Source organism: Chionomys nivalis, chromosome 18 (genome assembly GCF_950005125.1).
Source record: "Chionomys nivalis chromosome 18, mChiNiv1.1, whole genome shotgun sequence".
Taxonomy (NCBI): domain Eukaryota; kingdom Metazoa; phylum Chordata; class Mammalia; order Rodentia; family Cricetidae; genus Chionomys; species Chionomys nivalis.
In genome coordinates this window covers 22,460,382-22,488,263 of record NC_080103.1, presented here as the reverse complement: position 1 = coordinate 22,488,263, position 27,882 = coordinate 22,460,382, and the positions used below count along the sequence as shown (strand labels likewise).

At 41.9% G+C, this 27,882-nt stretch overlaps 1 protein-coding gene across 1 annotated transcript; it reads right to left on the bottom strand.

Moving 5' to 3' along the window:
* Nucleotides 1–49: 49 nt before the first annotated feature.
* Psma5 (proteasome 20S subunit alpha 5) lies at nt 50–27,845 on the bottom strand. Its single transcript, XM_057793806.1, has 9 exons — nt 27,699–27,845; nt 24,333–24,399; nt 16,678–16,804; nt 13,712–13,779; nt 12,499–12,606; nt 12,309–12,367; nt 10,953–11,055; nt 8,373–8,459; nt 50–1,717 (listed from the first exon to the last, which is right to left on the bottom strand). Exons 1-9 carry the CDS (start codon nt 27,725–27,727, stop codon nt 1,640–1,642), a joined length of 726 nt encoding a protein of 241 aa, XP_057649789.1. The 5' UTR covers nt 27,728–27,845; the 3' UTR covers nt 50–1,639.
* Nucleotides 27,846–27,882: the final 37 nt, after the last annotated feature.

The window sequence follows — 27,882 nt, the reverse complement described above, 5'->3', positions numbered from 1 at the left end:
GTGCAGTATGCCCCTCCTCTCCTACCCCCTTACCCCACCTTCCCTCGGATACAGGATTTTTAATGTAGAAGTACTACAACTTAATACAACAGTGGCCAGGGGCTAACCGAATCTCACATCATACTTTATAACAGGATTAACATCAATAGATATCTGTGGAAGTTGATAATAAGCCTACGCTCTCTACTTTCATTGTGTGTATTGTGTGTGGCACAACTTCCTCCTTCTGTGAACTGCAGTTTTCAATGTACATCAGCACAAGCTACTTTGCACTACACTATGGATTTTGCATGAATTCAGCTACCCAAATAGTTACTATTTAACATCAAATAGTTCTAATGAAGCAGTACACAAAGTCCCAGCAAATAATTCTTAAGCTATCAATAAACGGTAATCGATTCTTTACAACCCTCAAGTTGTCATGTCAGACAGTGCAAGCACATCTCAAACTGATACTCAAGACCTAGTGATTTGAAACCTTAAAAATCTTAGATCAAGTCCCAATAGATTGTTTTTTATTGTTTCTTTAAAACAATTTTACATTATTTTTGTTTTCGAGACAGGGTTTCTGTGCAGGCCTGTCCTGGAACTCACTCTGTACACCAGGCTGGCCTTGAACTCACAATTTTAAAAATGTGTATGGATGCTTTGTCTGCATATCTGTGCACCACATGTATGCCTGGTGTCTGAGGAAGCCAGAAAACGGTACTGGAGTCCCTGGAACTGGAGTTATAGATGATTGTAAGCTGCCGTGTGGGTCCTCTGGGAGAGCAGTTAGAGATGCTAACCACTAAGCAACTCTCCAGTCCTCCAACAGTTCATCTCCTATGTCCACTGACATAGCCTTAGGCTCTTCATCTGTCAGCAGTGTTCCTATGGCCATTTCTGAAGCTTGAATGGAATGCCTGTTAATCTTAACCAATCATAGGAGAGCAGCTCCTTAGAGGAGTTCATAGTGCATTCCAAAGTCCAGCAGAAACTACTTAATTTTTTACGGTTCTTTTATACAGCTTAGTATAGAACTCTCATTTCTACTGAGGTGAAGGCCATTCCTTTGTTTTTTCATAGTCCTTAACTTCATAAAAGGGTACCCTTCCCACACGGTCCATCAAGATATACAAAGAGGGATAGCCTTAGGGATGACTTATCCCAACTCATCAATATTTTGCGGTGGCCCCCAGGACAGTCTTTTGATGGTCAATGAGCAGTGTCTTTATATAAAGGAAACAACAGAAGTGTTTCCTTAAAAGAGACTCGGACTAAAATGGATTTACAGTGGTATTAACACCTACTAACCACTAGGAGGTGCTGGACTAGTCTGAATTCATCTCTAGCACCAAAAGGCAAGAGCCGAGTGTTGCAAAGAACCACTACAATTATTTTAGAACAGACATGCTCACAGAATAGGGGTTAATCACTATCCTTTTTGCCTACCAACATAAGCATTTAAAATTATAAGAGCACAGACAATGAACAAATATTTTAAAATTCTTTTATTTCAGAATTGCTGTAATGTACAGACATCATAAAAAAACACACATATACTGGATATTTTCCATGACATAAGAGCTGGAAATAAAGTTTAAGGGCAATCAAGAGAACTGAAATTGTCCCACAGATGTCTGAGGATAGCTCCTCCTTAAATGTCCTTGATCACCTCCTCCAGTTCTTCCTTTGTGAACATGTGGAAATTCTGACCAGGCTGCACCGTGGCTAGCTGCGGACAAACAGGAAGGGGTTAGTAAGTAAGCTGAGTCGGGCTTCTTGCTGATGGCCCTAGCTTGGTCAGAAGTGTTGGTGAGGCAGCTGTTTATTAGGACCTAAGGGGATCTGCTGCCCTGGGGTATCCTTTACAGGCAGCAGGTCCCTAAAATAACTCTGACTCCCAAATAAAAATTCTCATTGACCAATTTTTCTATTTCGAGGTTAATCCACCATGTAACAGTTATGCAAACTGACATCACTGTTATCTCTTAAAGTTACTTCAGTAAGCATTACAAAAGCAACAGCATAGTACACAGAGCCGGGCCCTGCAGTGGTGGTGCACACCTTTAATCCTAGCACTCAGGAGGCACAGGCAGGCAGATCTCTGTGAGTTTGAGGCCAGCTTGGTCTACAGAGTGAGTTCCAAGACAACCAGGGAAACCCTGTCTCAAAGCACACTTCCCCCCTCCAAGAAAAAAAAAATCAAACGAAAAACAAAACACAGAGCTAGTACATTTGCTTTCAGCTAGATTCCTTTAGGAATAAATACGTGTGTGTGTGTATGTATATATGTATATATATATAGTGGGTATTTTTCATTATATATGAATATATAATTGTGCTTTTAAAAAAGATTTCCTTAATGTATTTTATGCGCGTGAGTGCTCTATCTGCAGGCATGAATGCAAGCCAGAAGAGGACATCGGATCCCATTATAAATGAATGTGAGATGGGAATTTAACTCAGGACCTTTGGAGTCAGTGCTCTTAACTGCTGAGTCATCTCTCTAGCCCCTAGAAGTGTCTTTAAAGTCCAGCCCAGCCCACAAAGATAGCTCAGGAAGTGAAGACACCTGTCACCCAAGTCTGCCCGAATCTGATCCTCAGATCCCTCTGTGGAAGGACAGACTGACTCTTTAAAAATTTTTCTCTAAACTCATACAAATACCATAGTATGTATGCATGCCTGCCCTTACACACATTACACATAGAAAATAAAGTACATGTACTCATACATGCGTACATGTGCATGTGCACACACGCACAAACACACACTTGAATGTAAAAATCAAACTTAGGGTCCAGCATTCCCTGCAAGCATCCTAACACTGGGCTATATTCCCAGCCCCAAAGAAATATATTTAAGGCACATTTGTAAACTTCCAAAATGAACTTGTGTGATATTGGATTACTTGTCCAGCCTGTGTCTCTATTTCCTCACCTGTAAAATGGAAACACTAAATATCCATAGAGTAGCAGAGAAGATTAAATTTTTTTTTTTTTTCGAGACAGGGTTTCTCTGTGGTTTTTTTTTGGAGCCTGTCCTGGAACTAGCTCTTGTAGACCAGGCTGGTCTCGAACTCACAGAGATCCGCCTGCCTCTGCCTCCCAAGTGCTGGGATTAAAGGCGTGAAGATTAAATGTTAATCCATGCAAAGTATTTAGGATGTTTAAAAGGACCAAACAATTGTTAGCAATAATTCTTTGTTAAGATATTTTCTCTACAGCTGTCTCTGTGGCAAAGGTGGTTTTGTTTAAGGGGAGAATGAAGAGCATCCAGCAGCACTGCAAGAGGAAATCATTTTGGGTACCAGTAATAACCCGCAGACCAACACTTCCAACCAAAAGAAACACTACACTAAAGATTTAAGTGACAGCATCATCTCTGAGCAGCACAGAACCCCACGATGGGGGCAACCCTGACAAACAGGTGTTAGTTCACATCGGTCTCAGATGGCTAAAGATTTATTTGGTTTTTAAAGTTTACGCTAATGTGTGTGGGCCTGAATGATTTTATGGGCACGTGTAGGAGCTTGTGGAAGCCAGAAGCAGGTGTCAGGTCACCTGAAGCTGGTGTTACAGGCAGCTGTGTGCCATCACATGGGTTCTCGGAAACTAAGTGCTCTTAACTGCCTGCCACCTTCCCAGGCCCCTGTGCTTGTTTTAAATGTCATCTTTTCCATTCTGTCTTTTTACATTTTAAAACTGTACACAGTGTATGTTGCATGTGTGAACAAGTGTGTTCATATATGCAGGTACATGTGTACATGGAGACCAGAGGACAAACTTGGCTGTTGTTCCTTGGGTGCTGTCTACCTTGTTTTTGTTCAGATCCGAACTCTACTTGCCTGGGAATTCACCAAGTAAGCTGGCTGGCTGATGAGCCCCAGGGAGTCGCCTATCTTTGCCTCCTAAACAGTAAGATTATAAGCACATACCATCATGTCTAGCATTTTTACATGGATTCTGAAGATCAACCTCAGATCTCTGTAAGCATTGTACTGACTAAACTATCTCCCAACCCTACTCTACAGCATTTAGAAATAGGATTAATTGAAAGCAGACAAAACTAGCACAGTCTAGTTCTATAATTATTATTCTTTTTAAATAAGTAAAATTCGGGAGGGGGGAAGACATCTAACAATCTGATCTTGGAAAAGATGAAAATAAATGCCTTCATCACAAAGCCTGTCTAGTAGATTCTTCCAAAAGATATATCCAATTATAAAAATGTCTGAAGAACTTCAAATATATTTTACTAATACATATTAAGCAATGTATTCTAGTCCAGACAGCCTATAAATGAGTTCTATTATTAGGGTACTATAACTATAACTAGAATTCCCACTTCTCTTAACGTATCTTTACTACTGCAATGTCAGTGAGAACAGAGATGCAGCATCAGTAAAAGGAATCAAGACTACAGGATAGTTCCGTGAGGTCACTCACACCCCAGGGGTAATCCTCCCAAAAGCTTACAGGGGCTAAAACCAGGAACTTAGCAAATTCTGAATAAAAAGATCCTACGAACCAGGAGGGAAATGAAAACTAACAGGTTTTGAACCCTGCACTGCCTTCAGGAAGCTACTCATCACTAGGCAAGTAAAAATAACCCATATAATTCACATAATGATATGCATTTACATAATGAATAAGACGCTTTATTATTTCACTCTACTCTTATAAAACCTCCATGAGGAAGGTGCACAGATGTCTTCTCTCTTTATCAATAATCCATGTATATACTAGAGGTGCTAGCAAACAGGACTTGAGCTAAAAGTCCTGCTCCTCACTTCCTAAGGACACCAGAGGCTCTCAATGTCACCCGACATTAGAACAGTGCTGAGTGTTTGGAAAGGAAGGCCCAGAAGTTCAGGGAGGAGTCAAGGAAGAGGACACTTTTGAGTTGTGTATCAACTGGACAATGAAGGAGAGAAAGTACAGACTGGATGGCATACAAACATGAATACAATATTTGCAAAACGAGGTAATTCTGTAAGGACAGGTGGAATGGAGGATGAGATGAAGAGTTATACTGCAGCAGTTTAAAAATCTAGAACCTTAGCTGTGGTGGAACACACCTATATAAACTCAGCACTAGGTTGAGTCAGGTGACTCAGTGGCTGAGTATAGCCTGGACTATAAAGAGAATTCCAGGATAGCCTGACCCACCTAGTAAGACCCTATTAAAAACAAACAAAACAAAAAACTTAGAACTTAAAAAAAAGCAGACCTGGGTACAAATCTCAACATAATCATACACCAGTCATTAAGTAAGCAAAGCCCTAGACTCTGGGAGGGTCTAGAGTGCCTCCCTATAAGGCATCAGAGACTAGGAGAGGAGGTCAAAGTCTTCTAGGCTTCTGCTGTGAAGGACAAGTACACTGGCTCTTATCAACCAGGATGAGAAATATTGGAAGGGGAAGCAGTTTTTCTGGAAAGATAATGTTTAATTTAGGACTGTTGAGCAGGGTGACAGCATTAGATGGTTCTAGAGCTGTCAGGAAATACTGACAAGCAGGAGTTACCACAGCAAGGGGCAGTCTTGAGAACTAAAAAGCGGAAATAAATGGTAATGACTAAGGAATGAGTAAGGAGACATAAGATACTGAATATAGCTTCTGTTTGGAAAAATAGACTTAGCAATACAGTTATAAAGCAGGCTCAAGGAATATCCCACAGCAGTAAAATCTAAGAGTCAACTGACAAGCCAGGTGCACATCAACAAGCTGAGTCAAAGTACCCACTTGTATGAAATTCTACAATGTAATACAAACCTACAGTCTAAGAGACTCAATGGGGCTAGAGGGAACTTGGGAGAGGAGGATAAAAATGTTTGTATTGACCATGGTGGTAGATACAGAGTTATAGTTGTCAAAGGTCAATGAATTCCATACCTAAATGGGTTGATGTTACTGTGTATAACTTATACAGAAAAGTTGATTTCTTTAAAAAGACAGGACACACATTAAGTGGAAGATGTTTTTGTTGTTTTTAGAGACAGGGTCTCACTATTGTCTTTCCTACACAGACTGGACTGGTCTGGACTCTTGCACCATTCCTGTTTCTGCTCCAAGTACTGGGATTACAGGTATATACCCCATGCTCCACGTGTCTGTTTTGCTGAGATAGTCTTGCTATGTAGCCCAGGCTAGCTGGGAACTCAAGCATTGTCTCCAAAGGCTGAAGTTACAGGTGCGTGCTACCACCTTTTTCTTTAAATTTGTCTCTTCTCAGAAGGAGCATCTTGTAAGGGACGGATACAAGTGCCAACTGAAAACCTGACCAGGAGGGAAGAAAGGCTTGAGAGCTGTGCCTCTCACATGGCTGGGGTTACTTCGGCCATCAGATCGGAGGAGCATTTGAAGCTCTAAGTCTTGGGCCTCTTTTCCAAAGACTCTCAGGCTGAGAGCTGCAGTAAGAGCCCTGCTGCAGTGGAAGAGCAAGGAGACTGAGAGTTGGAGGTCACTGTGCTCACTGAGCCCAGACACCACACCGAAGGAATTAGAAGTGTCTCTGTAGTGAAACTTGAACCAAGCAAGTCCGAGAGCCTTGACTGGAACCAAGACTACACATGAACTTGCTGAGGTGCCAAGACTCCTCCAGGACCAGAGGCTATCAGAAAGGGCTGACATCTCCCCCGAAGGGTCAACATCATCAGTAGTTACTGTGCCACGCATCTCTGAGACTGCCGAGAGGAATATTTTTAAAATGTTTGTTAAGGTAAAAGTTGGGGCTGCAGATGGCTGAGTGACAAAGAGCGCTGACTGTTCTGCCAGAGGATCCGGGTTTAATTCCCTGCACCCACATGGCAGCTCATAACTGTCTGCAACTCCAGTTCCAGGGGATCTGATACCTTCACACCAATGCACACAAAATAAATCAGTAAAAATAATTTAAAAAAAAGTGAAAGTCGTCAAGGAACTCCACAGCAGTAAAGAGACTACTGACACCGCCAGGCGAACTTCAGAACCAGTGCTGAGTCAATGAAGGCACAAAGCAGCACATATTATACAGCCCCACTTACGTGAGATTCTAGGGTGCAACTTCAGGGCATTTCCCACTGGAAACACAGTAAAGCTCCTTTCTACTTCTGCTCAAAGATAAGCCAGGTCCCTCTAATTCCTTGGGACTCTGCTTTCTAGTACCCACCTTTGCCCCTTTTGTGGCAGCCTCTGAAACCAACAAGATGCCAGGACTCTCCCTGCTTGCCTTTAGCTAACCAATCTTCCACCAGGGATTAACCCCACCACTCCACCCAGACACCCTGGTTGGTGCTGGTTTGATTTAATACTGACTTGTGATTTATAGCATCAGATATAATAGTGCTTTTCAAACTTCTTTAAAAACAAAATTAGCCCCATATTATATGTTCTGTAGCTCGGAATAACCTCTCCTCTAGCCTGAGCCAGTACTTAAGCGTAGTCCCGCATTTCCCCCATCCTTCCTATCTGTAATGTCTTGTTCTTCAATAGCCCCCATTCTCCTTAATTTCAGCTGCGTTCACCCACTCGGCAAATGACCTAACAATTCTTAGGCAAATACAGGATGTCTCTCCTTGTTTACTTCCAAGCCGACACGTGTACTCATCATTACCTCCTTTTCTCCTGTCTACTGTGAACATCCTGAGTAAGAACATACAGAACTTGACCTGTGGTCCCAATCGTGATTATTTGCCACCCCTCTATTCCACAACCCAGCAAAAGAAAAAAAGAAAAAAGAATTCCTGTTTGAGTTTTACTTTTTACAATGCTGAGGAGAGAACACTGTGTTAGGCAAGCACTCTACTGCTGAGCTGTACCCATGGCTCCAACCCTTTGATCCACTGCATATGCTATAATTCTCTTTCCTGGGATATATTTTGCCTCCCTCCTCCAGGATGCTTTCCTACTCTCGTCACATGTTACAGAGAAATCTGTTCTTACAGCAATCAGAAGTTCCGCCCACACCCTAATTATCTGTGCATCCTTTATACTGCACAGCACACTGCTTAGCTAGGGATTGGATTTCCTATATTCTTTGCCTGCATCCAGCATACTACCTAAAACAAAGCTGGGGTCTCAAGAACAATGCTGAATTAATTTTATTTTTTGAAACACTATTATCTGTGCTGTTTTCACCTTTTTACAGTTTTCTCTACATTAATTTTTTCTTGTTTCTTCAATGCTGCTTTTTGCTAATGTTAATGGGTCATAAGAAAGAACCCTGTTTTTTCCTTCACTCTTAAATTCACTGTTCTCTGGCTCCCACCACCTCATTAATGCTGATTATTACTCAAATGCTATCAATGACCTAAAAACAGTGCACGCAGAATGATTTCCTTGATCTACCCAGTCTTCACCAGTGGGAGCGATAGCAGTATCAAGTCACAGAAGAGCAGGAAAGTACCTCTATGTTCGTGGCGTTCAGCTTCTCCTCCATTACTTGTTTGAGAATGATGAGCGAGGACTTAATGGCTTCTTTCAGTGTCATAGACTTGAACAGAGTGAGATGAGCTGTTAGTGAACACATTCCTTCCTTCAGCCCTCTCCCCTCCTCAGAAGAAGCGGTTTTGCCAATATTAATAAACTTTACATTGTATTATACATTATATAATAATATAAATATTCAAGTATATGGCAAGTAGAATATACTGATTCAGAAAACAAATGTCTTACTTTGCGCTGCTAACTCCCACATAGCAAATGATCATTGAGAAAGAGAGAAAGGCCACACATCTCTAGTGTACACTTGAATTCCTGGACTTGGAAGATAACACGACCTGGGCAATATTCTAACAATGCCCAATTCACCTAAAAAGGCAATCCAATGATTCAGAAAATCCAGTTTTCATTTTATTTTACCTATCTTAGGATTCCTATTGCTGTGATAAACACCATGACCAAAAGCAACTTAGGAAGGAAAGGGTTTGTTTCCCCTTAGAGCTCTCAGGTTCCACTTTATGACTGAGGGAGGTCAAGGCAGGGAAAGAAGCAAAGGCTGTGGAGGAGTGCTGCTTACTGCTTCTTCCTCCTGCCTTGTTCGGTTTGCTTTCTTTGGGTTTTTTTGTTTCTTTGTTTTTGTTTTGTTTTTTCAAGACAGGGTTTCTCTGTAGCTTTGGAGCCTGTCCTGGAACTAGCTTTGTAGACCAGGCTGGTCTTGAACTCACAGAGATCCGCCTGCCTCTGCCTCCCAAGTGCTGGGATTAAAGGCGTGCACACGTCGGTTTGCTTTTTTATAGACTCCAGAAACACCTGCACAGAGACGGCACTACCACAGTGAGCTGGACCCACCCACACCAATCATTAGATCAAGAAAATGTCCTACAGATGTGCCTACAGGTCTGTGGCAACCCAATGGTGAACAAGTTTACTGGGGGCATTTTTCTAAAAGCATAAGATTAATTTGTGTCTCTGTGCTATTTCTGACTAATTGTCACAATAGTTTGAACTTCAATTTTTTTGTTTGTTTGCTTTTTTGAGACAGGGTTTCTGGGTAGCCCTGGTTGTTCTGAAACTCCCTCTTATACCAGGCTGGCCTCAAACTCGGAGATCCACCGTGCTGGAATTAAAGGTGTACACCTCCACCACCTGGCTTAACTTCAATATTATCTATCACCCTTCCCCCCCTCTTTTCTTTTGTGTGTGAATGTTCATGTGTGTGCAGAATCATGGGAGGCAGGGTTGAACGTGCATGCATGTGGATGGAGGTCGGAAGACAACCTTAGATGTTATTCTTCAGATACCTTTAAAAGTGGTTGAAACCAATCTCTTACTGGCCCGGAATTCACCAAGTATGCTAGGCTGCCTAGCAAGTGACCCCCAGTGATCCACCTGTCTTTGCCTCCGGAGCATTGGGAATACAAGCCTGTGCTACAGGATCTGGCTACCTTCCCCCTTTTAATGATATGTGTCTCTGTGTGGGTATACACACGAGAGCAGGGGCCCACAGAAAGGGTGCCAGATCCCCTGGAGCTGGAGTTACAGGGAGCTGTGAGTCACCTGTCCAGTCCTCTGTAAGAGCAGTGTGTTCTCTAACCACTGACACATCTCTCCAGCATTGCTGGCTTTTATTAATGAGGATTCTGGGTACCATGCTTTTAAGCACTTTACTAAGGAATATAGCAAGTCACCTTTGATACTGTTGCTGTAACTGCTCTGGGGTGCCACCAGCCTCACAGGCAATGCTAACACTAACAAATGTAGCAGTTGTCTGACGGCTCTACAGTCCATCTACTCTGGGGCTTCTCTATATTCCAAGACACAATAACACTAAAATGAGGCCAATTCATAACTGTAATGACTTCCAAGGATACCGGTAAAGGGAAGAGTCACATGCCCTTCACTTTAAATCAAAAACTCACAGTGGTAAAGCTTAGAGTTGATCAAAGCTTGAGTTGGGCTGAAAGTTAGCCCTCTTGTGCTAGACAGGTAAGCAAGCTGGGAAGGCAAAGGAAAGCCCTCTTTAAAAGTTATTTTATTTGTGTGTGTAGGTACCCAGGGGAGTCAGAAAAGGATGTTAGATCCCTTAGAGCTGGTGTTACTGGCATTTGTGAGCCACCAAATGTAGGTACTGGGCTCTGATAGAGCAGTAAGTACTCTTAACTGCTGAGCTATCTCTCTAGGCCCAAGAGGAAATTCAAAGTGCTACTCCAGTGAACATGTGACTGGTAAGAAAGTAAACAGTCTGGGTATGGTGGTGCCCGCCCTTAATCCCAATACTCAGGAGGCAGAGGCAGGCGGCTCTTTGCAGACCTTGAGGCTATACTGGACTACTCGAGTTCCAGGCCAGCCCCCACGGAAAAAGATTAATAAGTAGATCGTTTTGCTAGAAAAATAGTGTTTGATGTCTTGCTTTAGGTTGTGAATCCAAGGTGACTGTCAAAACTTAGAACAAAACTCTTCAGGCCTATAGTTTTAATTACAGAGAAGTTATAAGATTACAGAGACTTATAAAATGACAGTGAAATTTATAATAATGGTTGATTACCTTGTGGTAAACTTCTTGCAAGGAGCTCTGGGCACCCTCTGAAGCAGAGCCAATTGCTCGAGCATCACACTGTACAAAGGTCCCAGATGGGTCCATATGGAACCTGAGAAGGACAACAATGCTTTAGCGGGAAACATTTCATGCCACAAATGCCTCAATGAAAGAAGTCTGAGTGCTTCACCCTGCAGCCAGGACACACTACTCAAGTACTGAGGCATAGTTCCTAAAACTTTTTGTTTTGAGAAAATAGTTCTTTTGAAAGGTCCTTATTACTGATATATGCATCTGCACACACAGAAATGCCACAATGAGACCCACTTTGTGTGCTAATCAAAAAATTCACTTAAATAGTATTTTACTTTTAAAAAGAAGAAAATGTTAAGAAAATCTCTAGCAACTCAATGGACCACATTACAGCCTTTACAGGAGTCTTTGTTTTTGTTGGTTTGTTTGTTTTTGCTTTGTTTCTTTGTTTTGGGGGTTTTCTTTTACATTTTGTTTCTGGTGGGAGGTTACAAGCACAGGGAGCAGATTTAAGGGGTACGGTACTGGAGGTAAGTGGTATTGGGAAGAATAATGGGAAATCCACAAAAAAAAAAATAAAAGTTTAAAAAGAAAGAAAAGAAAATCATTAGCTTCCTCAGGGTCTTGGGAAGGAAGAACAGAGCAAGTATACATAACCCATGGCACTCATGTACACCCAAGATGTTAACAGAATGACCATGGTACTTATAACAGTCTTTTTTTTGGGGGGGGGGGGGGGAGGTTTGAGACAGGGTTTTTCTGTGGTTTTGGAGCCTGTCCTGGAACTAGCTCTTGTAGACCAGGCTGGTCTCGAACTCAGAGATCCACCTGCCTCTGCCTCCCGAGTGCTGGGATTAAAGGCGTGCGCCACCACCGCCCGGCTCAAGGTTTCTATGTATCCCAAACTGTCCTGGAACTTGCTCTGTAGAGGGGAAGGGGCCCTCAAACTCAGAGATGCCTGCCTCTGACTCGCGAGTGCTGGGAATGAAGGTGTGCGACACCACTCAGTTGTTTCTTTCCTTTTAAAGCAGAATGGCTCAAGACTGGTCTGTAACTTACTATGTATTCATGGACAAACTTAAACTTACTCTTCTGCCTACACCTTCAGAACCCCAGGAATATAGGCATGCTCCTCCACGCTGTTTTTATGTGGTAATGGGGTGAAACCAAGAGCTTTGTGTATACTAGGCAAGCACCCTACCAATTGAGTTATATTTCTAACTCTTTCTAACTCTTCAGTAAACTTCAGAGTTGATCTAAATGACTAGACCACACTACAAATCATAATCATCACCACTACCCTAAAGCAGGGAGGGTGGGAATGGTACTTACAGCTGAGGTCCTTTCTCATCAACTCCTCCAAACAACAATGCTACTCCAAAGGGACGAGACTAGAACCAAAAAGAATTCATTTAGAAGAGGCTACAAATAATGAGAGTGGGGAAAACATGGGCAGAGGACAAATGCCCTCAGTATTACAGAACAGCAAGCAGGCTCAACACAAGGATCAGAACTAACTCACCATGGCACCTGGATCTGCATCTTCTTCTCCAAACTGCAAAGCCAGATTGGACACAGCCTGAGTGACACTTTCCACCGTCATTGTCTCATTATAGGTGAACCAATGGTTCTAGAAAAAGGGCAAAGAATGATACTGCTTCCCTGGAAAAAGGAAACTCAAACAGTCCACCACTTCTCTACCAAGTGAAAATTGAGGTTCGCACATCTCTTCCTGTTTCTGAGACAGGGTCTCACTACGTATCACAGACAGACCTAGAACTTGCAATCCTCCTCCTACCTTAGCCTCCCAAGGGCTAGGATGACAGACAGATCACCTGCCCATATCAGCACCTTCTTGATTAATACTAGCCACTGAATACTTGGGACTATATCAGAGAGGGACTAGTCTGATTGCCAGATGCTATGGCATATGCCCGTGATCCATGCCATCAGGAGGATCATGAGCTCAAGGTGAGGCTGGGCTGTACACAGAAAGATCATGTCTCAAGAGGGAGCAGAGGAAAAGGAAAGCGAGAAGAGCAGGTGAGAGGGCACATGCGTGTACACACAGATAAGCTCTGAAAATAAGACAGGCTGCTAGCCTTAACATCTAAGAGTAAAGTGGCAAGTTCAGCCTTCTAACAGTCAATGTTAGTAACCAAGTGTCAATTTTCCTTAAATGCTCATCTTTTCCTGTTAGAGCTTATGTTAAATTATTCTTACATAAGTATGGAGAACAAGCATGCAAATAAAAGCAGAAACTTCTACCTTGCAATTATTTTTTTCTTATACTAGCCTATTACAGTCAAACCAGATACCCATCGATTTCTTTGTGGTTTTTTTGTTTTATTAAAGAAAATCAACATTCTTAAAAAGTCACCTGGTACAAATCATTGCTTACCAGATGAGATCAATTTTATAAGCCTGGCAGAAAAGGCCTTTTACTATGACCATATCCCACCATGACACTCCACAGAAAGCCAATCAGGGGATACCGTGCATGCTTTAAGTAAGGTAATCCTGGAAGAAGCTGACCAGAACCTGCTTTAAGCTGCAATGCCTGCAGAGCTAAATCCCAAGTCCCCAGGGTTGTAGCAGGGGAATCAACCCACAACGCTCCCAAGAGCCATGTCTAATAGTAACACAGACACCTGCAATATCACCCAAGAAGCTCTATCATCATTAAACAAGGAGCACATGCATCACAGTAAAAAACAGAGAAGATGCTGATTTACCTGTGTCTCCACTCTGGCTTTATCAATTAAAGTTTTAGCATCAGCAATTAGCCCACTCATGGCACAACCTGCAATGTAAAAGCAACAGTGACCAACCGGCCAAAACTTTCTAGAACTTTTCATCCACTAAGTAAATACTAAAAATCTGGCCTGGAACCATGGCAGCAATCTCACAGCAATCAACCCAACAGAATAAATGGGAAACGAAGACCACTGAGTACAGGTATAATGATCATACAATAGAAAACCAACCATGTTGACAGCCAAGTGCAGACAATAAGCCAGTCGAACATGAATGGCCACAGACTGCAGCCTATGAGTCCCTTTACAAATCTTACAGAGCACATCACACTTAACATACATTTTCATCATTATTAGCTTATCTGTGTGTACGTGTACAGTGTGTGTGAGCGTGGGTGCTCATGTCCCACAAACACGTGGAGACATCAGAACAACTCTTGTAAACTCAGTTCTCTTCCTTTCACCTTTTATATGAGCTCCAGGGATGGAACTCAAGTCACCAGGTTTATGCATCACGTGCCTTTACCCACTGAGCCACCTTGCTAGTCCCATGATGCACTTCTGAGCTAAGCAAACACTACAACCAAACCTGAGAAGATGAAACTATCTCACTCTAGACTGCAGCAGAAACCCTCAGGAAAACATCAAAAGCCTCTTCAATTCCCTATTCCAATAAACCAACTAGTTATTTTAGAGAGTTACCTGATGGATGAACGTGCCAAGATTACGGCTGTAATTGCTATTTCTACGCCATGACTCAAATCTCAATCTCAGTCTGTGTTTCTCTCCAAAGCTTCAGATCTATGAAGTCAAATGACTCTCAGTCCATCTAGTTGGATACTACAGTCTCAACTCACTTCCCTTGGCCTTCACAACCAATCAGATCCTAAGTTCTCTTTTGGCTACTGCCTTCATTGAAAAATTTCATAATTTGGCTGATGACCAAATACTTGAACTACTAAAAACATTTTTTTTTAGAATGCTTCATGAATTTACATGTCATCTTTACACAGGGGCCATTCTGTTGTTGTTGTTGTTTTGTTTTTACTTTTTTGAGACAGGGTTCCTCTGGGTAATAGCTCTGTCTGTCGTGGAACTCACTTTATAGACTAAGTTGTCCTCAAACTCAAAGATTCACTTGCCTCTGCCTCTTGAGTGCTGGGATAAAAGATGCGCACCACCATTGCCTGACTATACTAAAAATTTTCTTAACTATTAACTCCCCTTCCTCCATGCTCAGCCCCCATCAACCTATCTTCAAAAACTGCCAGGAGAATATTCTAAAACTACTGGGGTTGCAGTGTCCTCACTGTTTAGACCACTTCCTACCAATGCAAAAGTAAATGTCCAAGTCCTTTAGCAGGATTGGGGGGGGGACTTTCTATTCTCTGACCTCCAGACTTGTCTCTTGCCATACAGACTTCACTTTCCAATCATGCTAAAATGTTAATACCCCGATATTTCATAGCAGACAGCTTTGCTTTTCTAAGGCCTCATACATGAGCACATCCATTTCCAGCCCTATTCTTATTTTTAGTTTTGTAACAGAACCTTCCCTAAATTGCCCAGACTAGAGGCCTGAGCTACCAGGCTTGGCAAACTCAACCATGATGGCTAATCTTCACTTTCTACTGATAGAGTTTAGAATAGGGGAGACCGAGGCAATACCTCCTGGTGTGTCTGGGGCAGGTTTCCAAAGGATTAACAAAACAGGGAAGACCCATTAGAGTGTGGGTAGCTGGGCTGAGGCTACAGGTAGAATAAAATGGATAAAGGAGAAAGCCAAGGACTAATACAAGCAGTCTTCTCTACTGCAGGTCTACTATGATGTAAACACAGATGTTTACAATGCTTTCACCATGATGACAGTGAATCGTCTGAAACTGTGAGCGGGCCAAAGAAAGGTTCCTTCTCTTAAGTTGTCAGATCTTTGGTCACAGTGTAGAAAAAATAACTAATATCCATGACCAATGAGCCCAAATAAAACTCTTGTTTCTCCTTCATCTCCTCACTGATCACACTGCACCACACAAATAAGACTGCCTGTTCCTGGAAGACAAACACCATGTCTCCCTCTTGTCTATAGCTGTGGAGTCTAGTATAGCATTTTCTATCTTTGAATGAAGTGACATTGAGCTACCTCCAAAAGACAGTTGACCTGAGATACAGCAGACATGATGTTTCAATTGTAAAATCTGCTTCTCTAGCTAACAAAGAGAACACTACGCTCCCACAGTTACCATGGCATTTAGTTCTTATGGCCTTTAAGCAATTAATTATTTTGCAAATATTGTATTAATTAGGTTGAGTAAATAAGATAAGCAAATTTGAATAGCCAACTACAACACAAAGCAATAAAATGTAAAAGTACACATCGTTTAATGCTACAATGTCAAGAGCCAAAGCAGGAAAATTATACTGAAGACCAGAGAAAGGAGGTAAAGGTAGCCGGGAGAAAAACAATTAAGTCTAACACACAGGGATAGGGTTGATCTGGTCAGCTGTTAACACTTTGAACCTTAAACACTCCAAGGATCTTGGAGAATTATTCTTTCTCAGTGGACATTACAATTTTCCATACTATCTTGGCTCTAGCTTGCTGACTATCAGGGTAAAATGGCCATCACAGGAACTAGCTTAAGATCCAATCTTTTTGTATTTAAATATCCTATTTGCCAATGGTTGGGTTATAGTTCAGTGGTAGAACACTTGCCTAGCACCTGAGTGTATCTGGGTTCAATTCCAAGCACTGCAGAAAGTAAAATAAAGCAAATTTGAAGATGAAAAGAATTCCTGGTAGTAGGTCCTGAGGCTGCTCTACTGCCTCCCGCCTTGAAGATAACAGGGAATCAGAAGATAAGCATTTGCTGTATGAACCTCCCTTTGATCACAGAAGATTAATTAACCAATGCCAAATCTTCTCATAGCTTCCACTTATTACTTACCTATATGAGCATCAATCTCTACAATTTTCTCGATGCTGCTAGGCTCCATTAGTGGGGAGGTAATTCTCTTCTCCACAGCTAGACACACACCCTCTGATGTCTGGATGCCAATGGCCGTAGAACCAAGCTAAAAGAAAACAAGACAAACAAACAAAAACCATGCTGCAGTTATAATGCACAGCTCAAAGAAACCTCTGCATACCTAGTATGCAGGAGAACAGAGAACACCTAATAAACACTACACTGCTCTGTGAATAGCAAGAGCACTTACAGAATTCTGTACTTTGGAAGAGGAAGTCTGGGACGTGGGGGAGCATGGGAAGCTCCATGGCAGTGTTCACCTTCAATGAGCAAGGCTCTTCTGGTTCAGTCCCCAGTACCAAGAATGGGGTGGGCACCCAATAAGGTCTGAACACATCTGAAAACTGACCTATGTTAACACTAATCCTGGGAGGAGGAATTGTAAAGTTCTAATCATAGTTTTTCTTCTCTTTTCTTTTTTGTATTTTTTCCCCCTGGAATTCATGACTTTTACCTCTGTTATGTATACTGGTCTGTCCAATAGGTTATGCTCCCCAAACCCATGTCATCTCTGGGAAAGAAAAGAGGAAAGGAGAATGGGAAAAGAAAGGACCACCATCCTCACTCGGCACAGTCAGCTACTAACTTAATCCAAAGTCACCAGCAATCCACACTACAGTACGTTCACCTCCCCGTACCGCTCCAGTCACCCCCTCATCACTGCGTGTCTCAATTCTGTCTGCACAATGAAGACATAACACCTACATCAAGAAAGTGGTACCTACTACATAATAAACAAATGTCGGTCCTGCCACATTGCCACCCCACCTCTGAGAAAAGATCTTATCATGTAACTCCAGCGGAGCTGAAATTTGTTATGTAATCCGGGCTTGCTTCTGCCTCCCAAAGTATGAGCCACAACCCTGTCTCATCTCTAGTCTCCTGTTCTGAATGTATCTCTTATTGATACACTGATTTTAAAAAAAAAAAATGCTATCTTCACTATATTTCTCTCAAGAACTGATACTCTCTGTATTGTCTGTAAGTTAAAAACCAAATGAGGACTTGGGAGGCAGAGGCAGGCGGATCTCTGTGAGTTCGAGACCAGCCTGGTCTACAAGAGCTAGTTCCAGGACAGGCTCCAAAACCACAGAGAAACCCTGTCTCGAAAAACAAAACAAAACAAAACAAAAAAAAAAAAACAAATGAGGCTCTCATAATCACAATCTTTCACCTCCAACTTTATCACTCACTATTAATGGACAAACCCTTAGCACAGCTCAACCCTCAGCAACACTAGCCGTCTACCAGAACCCTTCTAAAGCTGTCTCCTGTAGAATATACTCTTCCTTCTGCCTCTTCAAATTTATCCACTACTCAAAGCCTCCTAAGACCACGTTTTATGCCCTGGATCCCCACTGTATCTACTTAGTTCTATAAAACAATGACCCACCAACTGTGAGCATCATACTTGATTAAGCCTGTTATGGTAAAAAAAAAAGACCCACAGAATTCCATGAATCTTTTTTAAATTTAATTCGTTTCTATTTATGTGTTTCTCTGTGTATGTGCACTGTATGAGGGTGCTGCAGAGGCCAAAAGAAGGCATTAGATCCCCAAAGCCTAGAATAGGCAGTTGTGAGTCACCCACAACTGAACCCTTGAAGAGCAACAAGGGCTCTTAACCACTGAGCCATCTCTCCAGTTCCTCCATGAAACCACACACAGAGCATGTTTAATATGTCTTTTGTTTGTTTGTTTGTTATTTGAGACAGGGTTTTCTCTGTGTCACAGCTCTGACTGTTGTGGAACACATTCTTTATTCTAGGTTGCCCTCGAACTTACAGAGATTCGCCAGCCTCTGCTTCCCGAGTACTGGAATTAAAGGCGTGTGCCACCACTGCCCAGAGTTCAACATGTCTTCAGACTAAATGTTATCAAAATATTTCTGTCTAATCTCTGACATGAAGCAACTTGCAGGAGGAAAGGTTTGCTTTGGCTCAGAGATGGAGGAGATACAGTTCATAATAGGAGGGCAGGGACGGTGACAGGAACAGGAGCGGCTGTTCACACTGCACAACCACCAGGAAAGAGCAATGGATGCTAGTGCTCAGCAAGCTCTCTCTCCTCTTTTTTAATTTTATTGATTTTTATTGAGCTCTACATTTTTCTCTGCTCCCCTCCCTGCCACTCCTCTCCCAAGGTCCCCATGCTCCCAATTTACTCAGGAGATCTTATCTTTTTCTACTTCCCATGTAGATTAGATCTATTAATGTCTCTCTTAGTGTCCTCATTGTTGTCTAGTTTCTATGGGATTGTGATTTGTAGGCTGGTTTTCTTTGTTTTATGTTTAAAAACCACTTATGAGTGAGTACATATGATAGGTGTCTTTCTGGGTCTGGGTTACCACACTCAAAATAATGTTTTCTAGCTTTATCCATTTGCCTGCAAAATTCAAGATGTCGTTATTTTTTTCTGTGTAGTACTCCATTATGTAAATATATCATATTTTCCTTACCCATTTTTGGTTGAGGGGCATTTAGGTTGTTTCCAAGTTCTGGCTATGACAAACAAAGCTGCTACAAACATAGTTGAGCACATACATGTCCTTGTGGCATGATTGAGCATCCTTTGGATATATACCTAAAAAGTGGTATTGCTGGGTCTTGAGGAAGGTTGTTTCCTAATTTTCTGAGAAATCGCCACACTGACATCCAAAGGGGTTGCACCAGCTTGCACTCCCACCAGCAATGCAGAAGTGTTCCCTTTTCCCCACAACCTCTCCAGCATAAGTTGTCAGTGTTTTTGATCTTGGCAGTTCTTAGGGTGTAAGATGGAATCACAGAGTTGTTTTGATTTGCAAGCTCTCTTTTTACGAAGTGCAAGATCAAAGCCCACAACTGTTGCCGCCCTCATTTAGGGTAAGCCTTCCCAGCACAATTAACTTATTGTGAAAACCCAGAGGTTTGCCTCTTCAGTGATTCTAGATCCTGTTAAGCTGACAATCATTATTCATGAGTACATCATGTCTCACATATATATTTTACTCTCAAATGTATAAAATTCTAACTTTACTTAGAAGTATTATTAAATGTACAACCAGCTTCTTATTTCATTTTGGGCAACTAATTTTGGTTCTGAGATAGGGTTGTCTAGGCTAGCTTCAAAATTATGATTCTCCTGTCTTAGTCTTTCATTACCACCCTGGACCCCCACTTTTTAAACAAAGGATACCTGTGAAACTCTAGCAGATTGCCAAAAACTCTTATGTAACTAGTGAATGCCCTAACGTCTTACTAAGGATGCAAACTGAACACATATATAAGGTCCACTTCCTCCTCAAATCTGTGACTATAATAAAGGTCTTCTAAAATAAACAGACATAATCCCATGAGGACAAGCAATGGAAGAGAGACTGCTTTAAGTTTGGTAGCTCATGCCTATAATCTCAACTACCAGGAAGGCTGAGTAAGGAGGATCAGAAAGTTCAAGGTTTGCCTAAGCTACATGAGTCCAAGGCCAGTTTGTTAATTTAGTGAGATTCTGTTTTTTTGTTTGTTTTCTCTTTTTAAGACAGCGTTTCTCTGTATAGCCCTGGCCATCCAGGAACTCTCTCTGTAGACCAGGCTGGCCTTGAACTTAGAGCTCTACCTGCCTCTGCCTCCTGATTGCAGGGATTAAAGGCAAGCACTACCATGCTCAGCTAGATTCTGTCTTAAACTAAAACTGAGGCTACTGATTAATGGTAGAATACACACCCTAGACCATGAGTCCACTCGCCAGTACTGCCAGAAATGAAAAAAGAAACCCATTCCCAGGCTACTTCTAGGCTACTTAAGGGTTCTGGTGTCTTCTTCTGGCCTCTGAAGGCACTGCATACACATGGTGTGAATACATACTAGTAAAACCACCCAAACACATAAAAATAAAATAAAATTAATCTAAAAATAAAGTTTAAAGTACTGCTGTAGGAAACTGAAAACAGATGGTATGAACCTTAGGGACTGTTTCTTTTTAACACAATTTATAGAACCATTTTAACTTTGACTCTAAAACTATACTGGTACATGCCCTAAAAATTAAAATAATAACAATAATAAATACAAAACCACTGCCTAGAAAATTAAACATAAGACTTATGTGTTCCCTAATTGCCATAATTTTTAAATTTGGGCACAGACTGAACCTCGGACCTCTCATTGGCCAGGCAAGCACCCTACCATGGCGCCACACCCTGGCCACTCTACTACGGCACCACAGCCACAGCTACTCACTACACAAAACAGAACCAAATTCACATCCACTTTTAATTTTTTCTAGTAAAGCAACTCTCAAATGGGGGCTCTCTTGCCCCTACCAAATTCAACAAAGTCTAGAGCATTTCGCGGGTAAGTGCCATTGGCATCTCACAGGTAGAGAAGGCCCCACAAAGTAAAGTTATTCAGTTCAATCACATAGAAAACTGGCTTCACAGCACAAAACACGTTATCAGTCTACTTAATTTGGATTTCAATTTTCTAATAATAATAATAATAAAAAGAGGTCAATATTTCTGAGCAGGTTATTTTATAAAATATATCAAGGTCAGCAAGACCTGACACAAAGCCTGACAACCTGAGCTCAGCTCCTGAATTTCCTGACTGAAGGAGAACCAACTCCTGGAAGTTGTCCTCTAATTTCATACATGCCAGACTGTGTATACATGTGTAAACACATGAACACACAGGGAATCAAAATCCAAGATTTTTTAATATCTGTATACTCTAATGCTTAAAGTTCTCTTCCTAGCCACCTCTGCAGACTGAGGAAAGGTAGGAGACAAGGCGCATCTGAACTACGTCTTGTGTGCTATTCCCTGAACATAACACAGTAATGCAACCAGTGTCAGACACCTAAGATAGTAACTTGATATTACCACAGGTTTGAGAACCCATTTTAAAGGTGCATGCCCTGCCAATGTTAGTTATATCTCAGTTTCATTATTTACAAAGTATTCCAAATGATCACTTCTAGCCAGAATTACTAGTCACTGTCTAGATGTGCATGTGCAAAGGGTGTTACACACATACCGATGTGCACATGGAGGTCAGAGGTTGATGCTGGGCATCTTCTTCCATTGTTTTCCACGCACTGAACTTGTACCTCACAGATTCAGTTAGGACAGCTACCAGCAAACTCTGGGGATCCACCTGCTTCTGTCTCCCCAGTGCTGGGATCACAGACATGCACCGTTACCGTGGCTATTTATGGGGTGCTGTGGATCCAGACTCAGGTCCTCGAGCTTACATGGCAAACATCTTGAGTGAGCCATCTCCACAATCTCACTCTCTAGGTCTTCTCAAGCTAGCCAAGCCTTCTCACTGGCATCTCACAAGACATCAAAGCAAACGGCAAATTAATTAAGCTCCAAAGCATCTGAATTTTCATAATGGTTCATCTTACTATTATGGGCTATATTACTATCTAGCCCAACTAAGATTACAGAGTTCAAATCCTATCTCATTATCTCTAGAGAATCTAAAACTTACTAGTCCTAAAGGTCTTCTAAAGCAGGACAGTTTTAAGCAGAACCATTGTCTAAATTGAAGCTCAAATCAATACCACAGCTTGATATCTGACAGTTTAGCACTTCCTACTAAAGCAACTTTCAATCAGAGCAAAGATCAGGAAGTACTTGCAGGTGGCCCTCTTTTTTCTAGTTCTTTATCTACAATGTTTCCATTTCACTTCTAAAGCTTCACCTAGTCACTCTTTCCTGCCTTTCCAGATTCTTACACAACTATACAGCATCTTCCTTCTATAAGTAACTGAGAGATCCAGCAGCTCTCCAGTCATGTGGGGAGTCACTCCATGGAACAGCTGTAAACAACTTATGTGCTTCAAAAGCAACTAAGCCCCACAGAAGGAAACTCCAGAAGGCTGAACTTCTGAGCTAATATGAACTGTTCCCAACAAAATGAGCTATCTCTTAAAAATGTTTTTAACTATATTTATTTGTCTATGTTTGTGGGAAAATACATGTGTGTGCGAGGGAACTGTGGATGTAGAAGGGCAACTCGAGGGACGACTTGGGGCAATGAGCAGGTTTGTGAGAAACAGAGGTGACTAAACAGACACTGGAGACAGATGACACAGACATGTGCTTAGGAGAGTTAACTACCTACGTGGCTCCCAGTCCTCGTTAGAGCAATTGGTCCTCCTGTGTGAAGCCAACCCCAGAAACCAAAATCAAAATTTCTAGTTTGGGACCCAGACATCTTATTCTTTCTTTCTTGTAAGCATTCCTTTTCAATACTTCAAAGATTACAGATATATGCTTCTTACAACCCTGGTTTTCTGTCAAGCTTCTTAACTATCTACCAAATGAAAAGCTATTTTAATTATTCATAATTCAACATATGTAGTTGTAACTTCAGGTATATATAGGTAGCCTTCTAATGTTTAGAATGCTAGCATAAACTACATGTTTGGGGTATGTGTGAGTGTAAGTGAATGGTTTTGTTGTGTGTGTGTATCTATCTGTCTGTCTAGAGATCGCATAAAAAACAAGCACTCTACCAACCAAGCCATACTCTCGGCCCTTCATATCTGATTTTGTTTCTAGATTACAGGGCACACCTCCTTTTAGTCCCCAGTATCTGCTACAAATTTACAATTTTACCAACAAAACTGCAGAGGGGATCAGTTATACTATTTGCTCAAAAACAAACAAACAACAACAAAAAATTATATATATATATATATATATATATATATGGCCTGACGAGATGACTTAGCTGGCAGTGTTTGTCAGTCATGCATGAAGACCTGAGTCTTCCCAGAACCAGTGCAGAAGCATACCCTGTAATCCTAGCACTGGAAGGTCAGAAGCATACCCTGTAATCCTAGCACTGGAAGGTCAGAAGCATACCCTGTAATCCTAGCACTGGAAGGTCAGAAGCATACCCTGTAATCCTAGCACTGGAAGGTCAGAAGCATACCCTGTAATCCTAGCACTGGAAGGTAGAGACAGAAAATCTGAATTTGTTGTTGGTCTAGCTAGTTAGTCATATCAGAGAGCTCAAGGTTCACTGAGATGCCCTGTATGAAAAATAAGGTAGAAAGCAACTGAGAACACCAGTGTCAACCTTGGTCTGGACATGCCTGCTCACACACACATACAAATACAGGAGCTAATTCTGGACTTCTACACTCCTCTTTAAAGTCAAGATTTGAAACAAAAACATGTCCCTCCATTCTCACTGAAGACAAAACTCAAACAATTATGAAGCAGTTATCTGTTAAAAAAAAAAAAATCTCAAAATGGATCTCAGAAATAGTATTAAAATTCTTATCAAAATAGTAGTTGGTCAAAGGAATGTAAAGAATAGTCTCTAGGCCGGGCGGTGGTGGCGCACGCCTTTAATCACAGCACTCGGGAGGCAGAGGCAGGCGGATGTCTGTGAGTTCGAGGCCAGCCTGGTCTAGAAGAGCTAGTTCCAGGACAGGAACCAAAAGCCACGGAGAAACCCTGTCTCGAAAAATCCAAAAAAAATAAAAAATAAAAAAATAAGAATAGTCTCTAAAAGAACAGCTGAAACACACTTATCACAAACATCCTTCTAGCAATGTGTGAGGGCTGTTTGCTACTGTACCTTGATAGCCTCAATGGCATATTCCACTTGAAACAATCTTCCTTCCGGAGAAAAAGTATTCACACCCCTGTAATCAAGCAAACAGACAATGGTATTAGAACTTGTCAGAAGTATACAGACAATATAGACATTGGCATCATGTTCCTTGACAACTAGCGCAGATGACTATGAGATATACAAGTTGCCAGTCATTCTGCCCACAGCAAGTTTTTCAATCTTTTGTTGGTGTTTTCAAGACACTCAGATCTATACAGAGAACACCTCTCCCCCACTCCTAAGCCTAACCAAAATCTTAACCAAACTGATTGAATGAAAGCACATGACCTGAATCAACCTGGATGAATTCTGAGCCAACCTACCAATTCCTTTGATAAATGCATCCCCCAAGGCTATCATACCATCTCCAAGAAAATGTCATTTTTTTCTTTTCTTTTTTCCCGATATGTGCATTTGATGTTGCTGCTTTTTTTGTAAATCAGTTAAGAATATTTATCTACCTATTTGTATGAAACAGCATTATTGTATCAAGAGACTAAGATCCATATGTTACTAAAATCTCTCTAGCTTCCGCACTATTCATGCCCATCACATGCTAGACTACTCTAAAATACGCTGCCCTCTTGTTTGCACCAGTGTGTTGGTGATCCCTGAGGAAAAGAGGCAAACATACCGTTAGCTGTAGACACTTTCAGTACACAATCACCATTTAAAATGTTTTTGAATGAATATATACAAATGCCTGTAATGCTCAGTTTATGAATTCTAAACTTCAACAGTATGCATAGAGCACAGTGTTTTCAAATTTTAAACAAGACGTTCTTCAGAAGAATTTTATGTGTGTGTGTGTGAGAGAGAGAGGGAGAAAAAGAGAGAGAGAGAGAGAGAGAGAGAGAGAGAGAGAGAGAGGAAATAAATTGCTCATAGTTGCTTAGCAGGAAAAGCGGAACTGGAATCAGAGTTTAAGAAATCTTATTTACAGAGACCAAGCTTTCAACTATTCTATTATTATACTATCTCTGAGAATTATTCTCACTAAATGAGCGAAGAGAATCTCACTACCCAGTTCCTCGATCAATATCACTAAAGTCATTTAGAAGGAAGTTCAAGGTTCTAAAAAACAGTCAATCACTGAAAGAAAATCTGGGGTCAAAAAGGTCTAAGATTGAATGTTCTGAATGATGTGACTTCCTACTTCCTACCCTCTTCTTTCCCCTACCATACGCTGTCCTAAGTTCACATTGACTCCTCCATGGTAGCATCACTTCCATCTCAATGTCCTTGTTACCTTTAACCTAACAATTGTAATAGCCTCCAAACTGGTGCTGACTTGTTCTTCTAATCCAACCAATTAATCTTATAAAAACAATAGTGATGAGGCAACCCCTTAAAGAAAACATTAAAGCCTGACACAGGGGCTTGTGAGTATAACCCAGAACTCAGAACACTGAGGTCAGCCTGGGATGGATGGTCAGTTAGCTTTGGTCACCTTGGGCTATAAATGATACCTTGTCTTTGAAAAGTAACAACAACAAAAGACCAAAAAAGGGAGCTGGAGAGATGGCTCAGGAGTTAAGATGGAGAGTTTGGTTCCCAGCACTGACACAGTGGCTAAAGACCATCCGTTACTCCAGTTCCAGGAGATCCAACCCCTCTTCTGGCCTCAAAGGACACCAGACACGTACACGGTACATGAACCCCCCCAATTTTTTAATATTTTTTTTTAAAAAAAGAGGAAATTAATTAGCACAGTTGCCTATAGAGACTCCAATCCTTACAGTCTATTAAATCCATCAGTATCTAGCGCCATCCCACTTTTCCTTCCCACACCCCCTACTAGCCGCAATATGCACCATACACACATGGATATCAGGCCGGACTTTTTCAAATACGCAGTACGCCTTTCCACTGGCCTGCCTTTGCTCATTCTTTACCATCCAACAACGCTGTTGACTCTCGCTGCCGTGATGAACGAAAATTCTACTTTCTCAGGACCCGTTTGAATTATCAGCTTCTTATCCCCTAACCATGAATGCAGCCTCTCATCCGAACTTCTAATGCGGACTGCGACTCCTTCAGTGCCGTTTTCTGGCTCATACTTCAGTTACTCTTGTACACAGGCAGGTAAGGGTCTTGATTTTTGCTCACTGCTGTAAAACCAGCATCCTGAAGAGTGAGGGCCTTGTACCGAGCAAAAGCCTGACATCACCTGCTAAAGGTCTCTACTTACACAGTCCTGAGCAAACACAAAGAAAATAAAATCCCGCAGAGCAGCTAATACATAGAAAGAAATGAACAACAAACAAAACTTAATAATAAAATCTTTCAGATGAGGACCACAATTTTCTCAAAATTTTACCACCTAAAGATGATTCTCTTCAATACCCTGGAAGCCACGAGTTAACGACCATTTTGCTTGACAGCAGGAAATAGTTTTAAAACTTCACATCTATCTTCTATGAGTCAGCAAAAGGATGAAAAAGGTCACTCCAGCTGCTACAATTTTGACAGGATCAGTATATACTTGCCAGGAATTTCACAGGCAACGCGGAACAAAGATGTCTGCTTTCCCTAACTTTTAAAGGAACTTAATATAGCTTGCAAAACTAATCAAAACAGAAACTGAAAGTTAAAACGTCCACAGCAATTACAGCAGCATTAGTTAGCATTTCTAACGCCTGAAAGGTTTTTGTTTTTTGTTTTTTAATAAACACAATCGCACACCTTTAACTTCACAAGACACTTGGCCTTCAACAGAACACTTAAAATACGTGCTTTCAACTTGTTTTTTTTGGTTTTGGTCAAAAGGGACCAGCATATTACAGCTCTTCTGAGAATCACTGTACATTCCAGTTCCTACACAACCAGATTGCAGGCAATTTATCCGGCACAGCTGAAACTGCCTTCGCGCTTTTGAAAAGACAAAAACGTACAGCACAGCATGTCTCCCAACAAACTCATTCAACAGTGGCTGGTGGCTTTTTATTCAAGGCAGCACATTTCACATTGGGAAAAAAAAAAAAAAGCAGTGCCATTTAGCTTGAAAAGATGAACGCAGAGCTGGTGACCCCCTAACCTTATCCAGGTTAAAGGTCGGATCCCTCCCCACCGCCTGCCCCAAGCACAAACCCCAGTTCTCGCTTCCTCAGGGAGTCGGGACTAGCGGTGACTCAGCGGTAGGACAAGGGCGCCGGAACCGCTCCAGTCCAGCCTGGGGAACCCCGCCTGACGCCTCGGGAACCAGATTCCCCGGGTCCCGCCAGACTTGGGTTCCCGGAGAGCCCCATGACACTGCAGAACCCAGGCCGCGGCCCGGGCCCCGGGCCCGCCCACCCAACTCTAGACCCTGCTGCTTCCCGCCGGACGAACCTGTCGTACTCGGACCGAGTGAGGAACATGGCGAGGACCAGAGGAGGCAGTGGTGGATACGCGGGGTTTTCAAGGGCCACACGACTCCAAGTAGCACCCTAGTCAACCACACCGCCACAGCACCAAGGAGCCTGCTCCCGTCTGCGCGTGCGCACGGACCTTTATGGCCCGCCTCCCGGGCCTC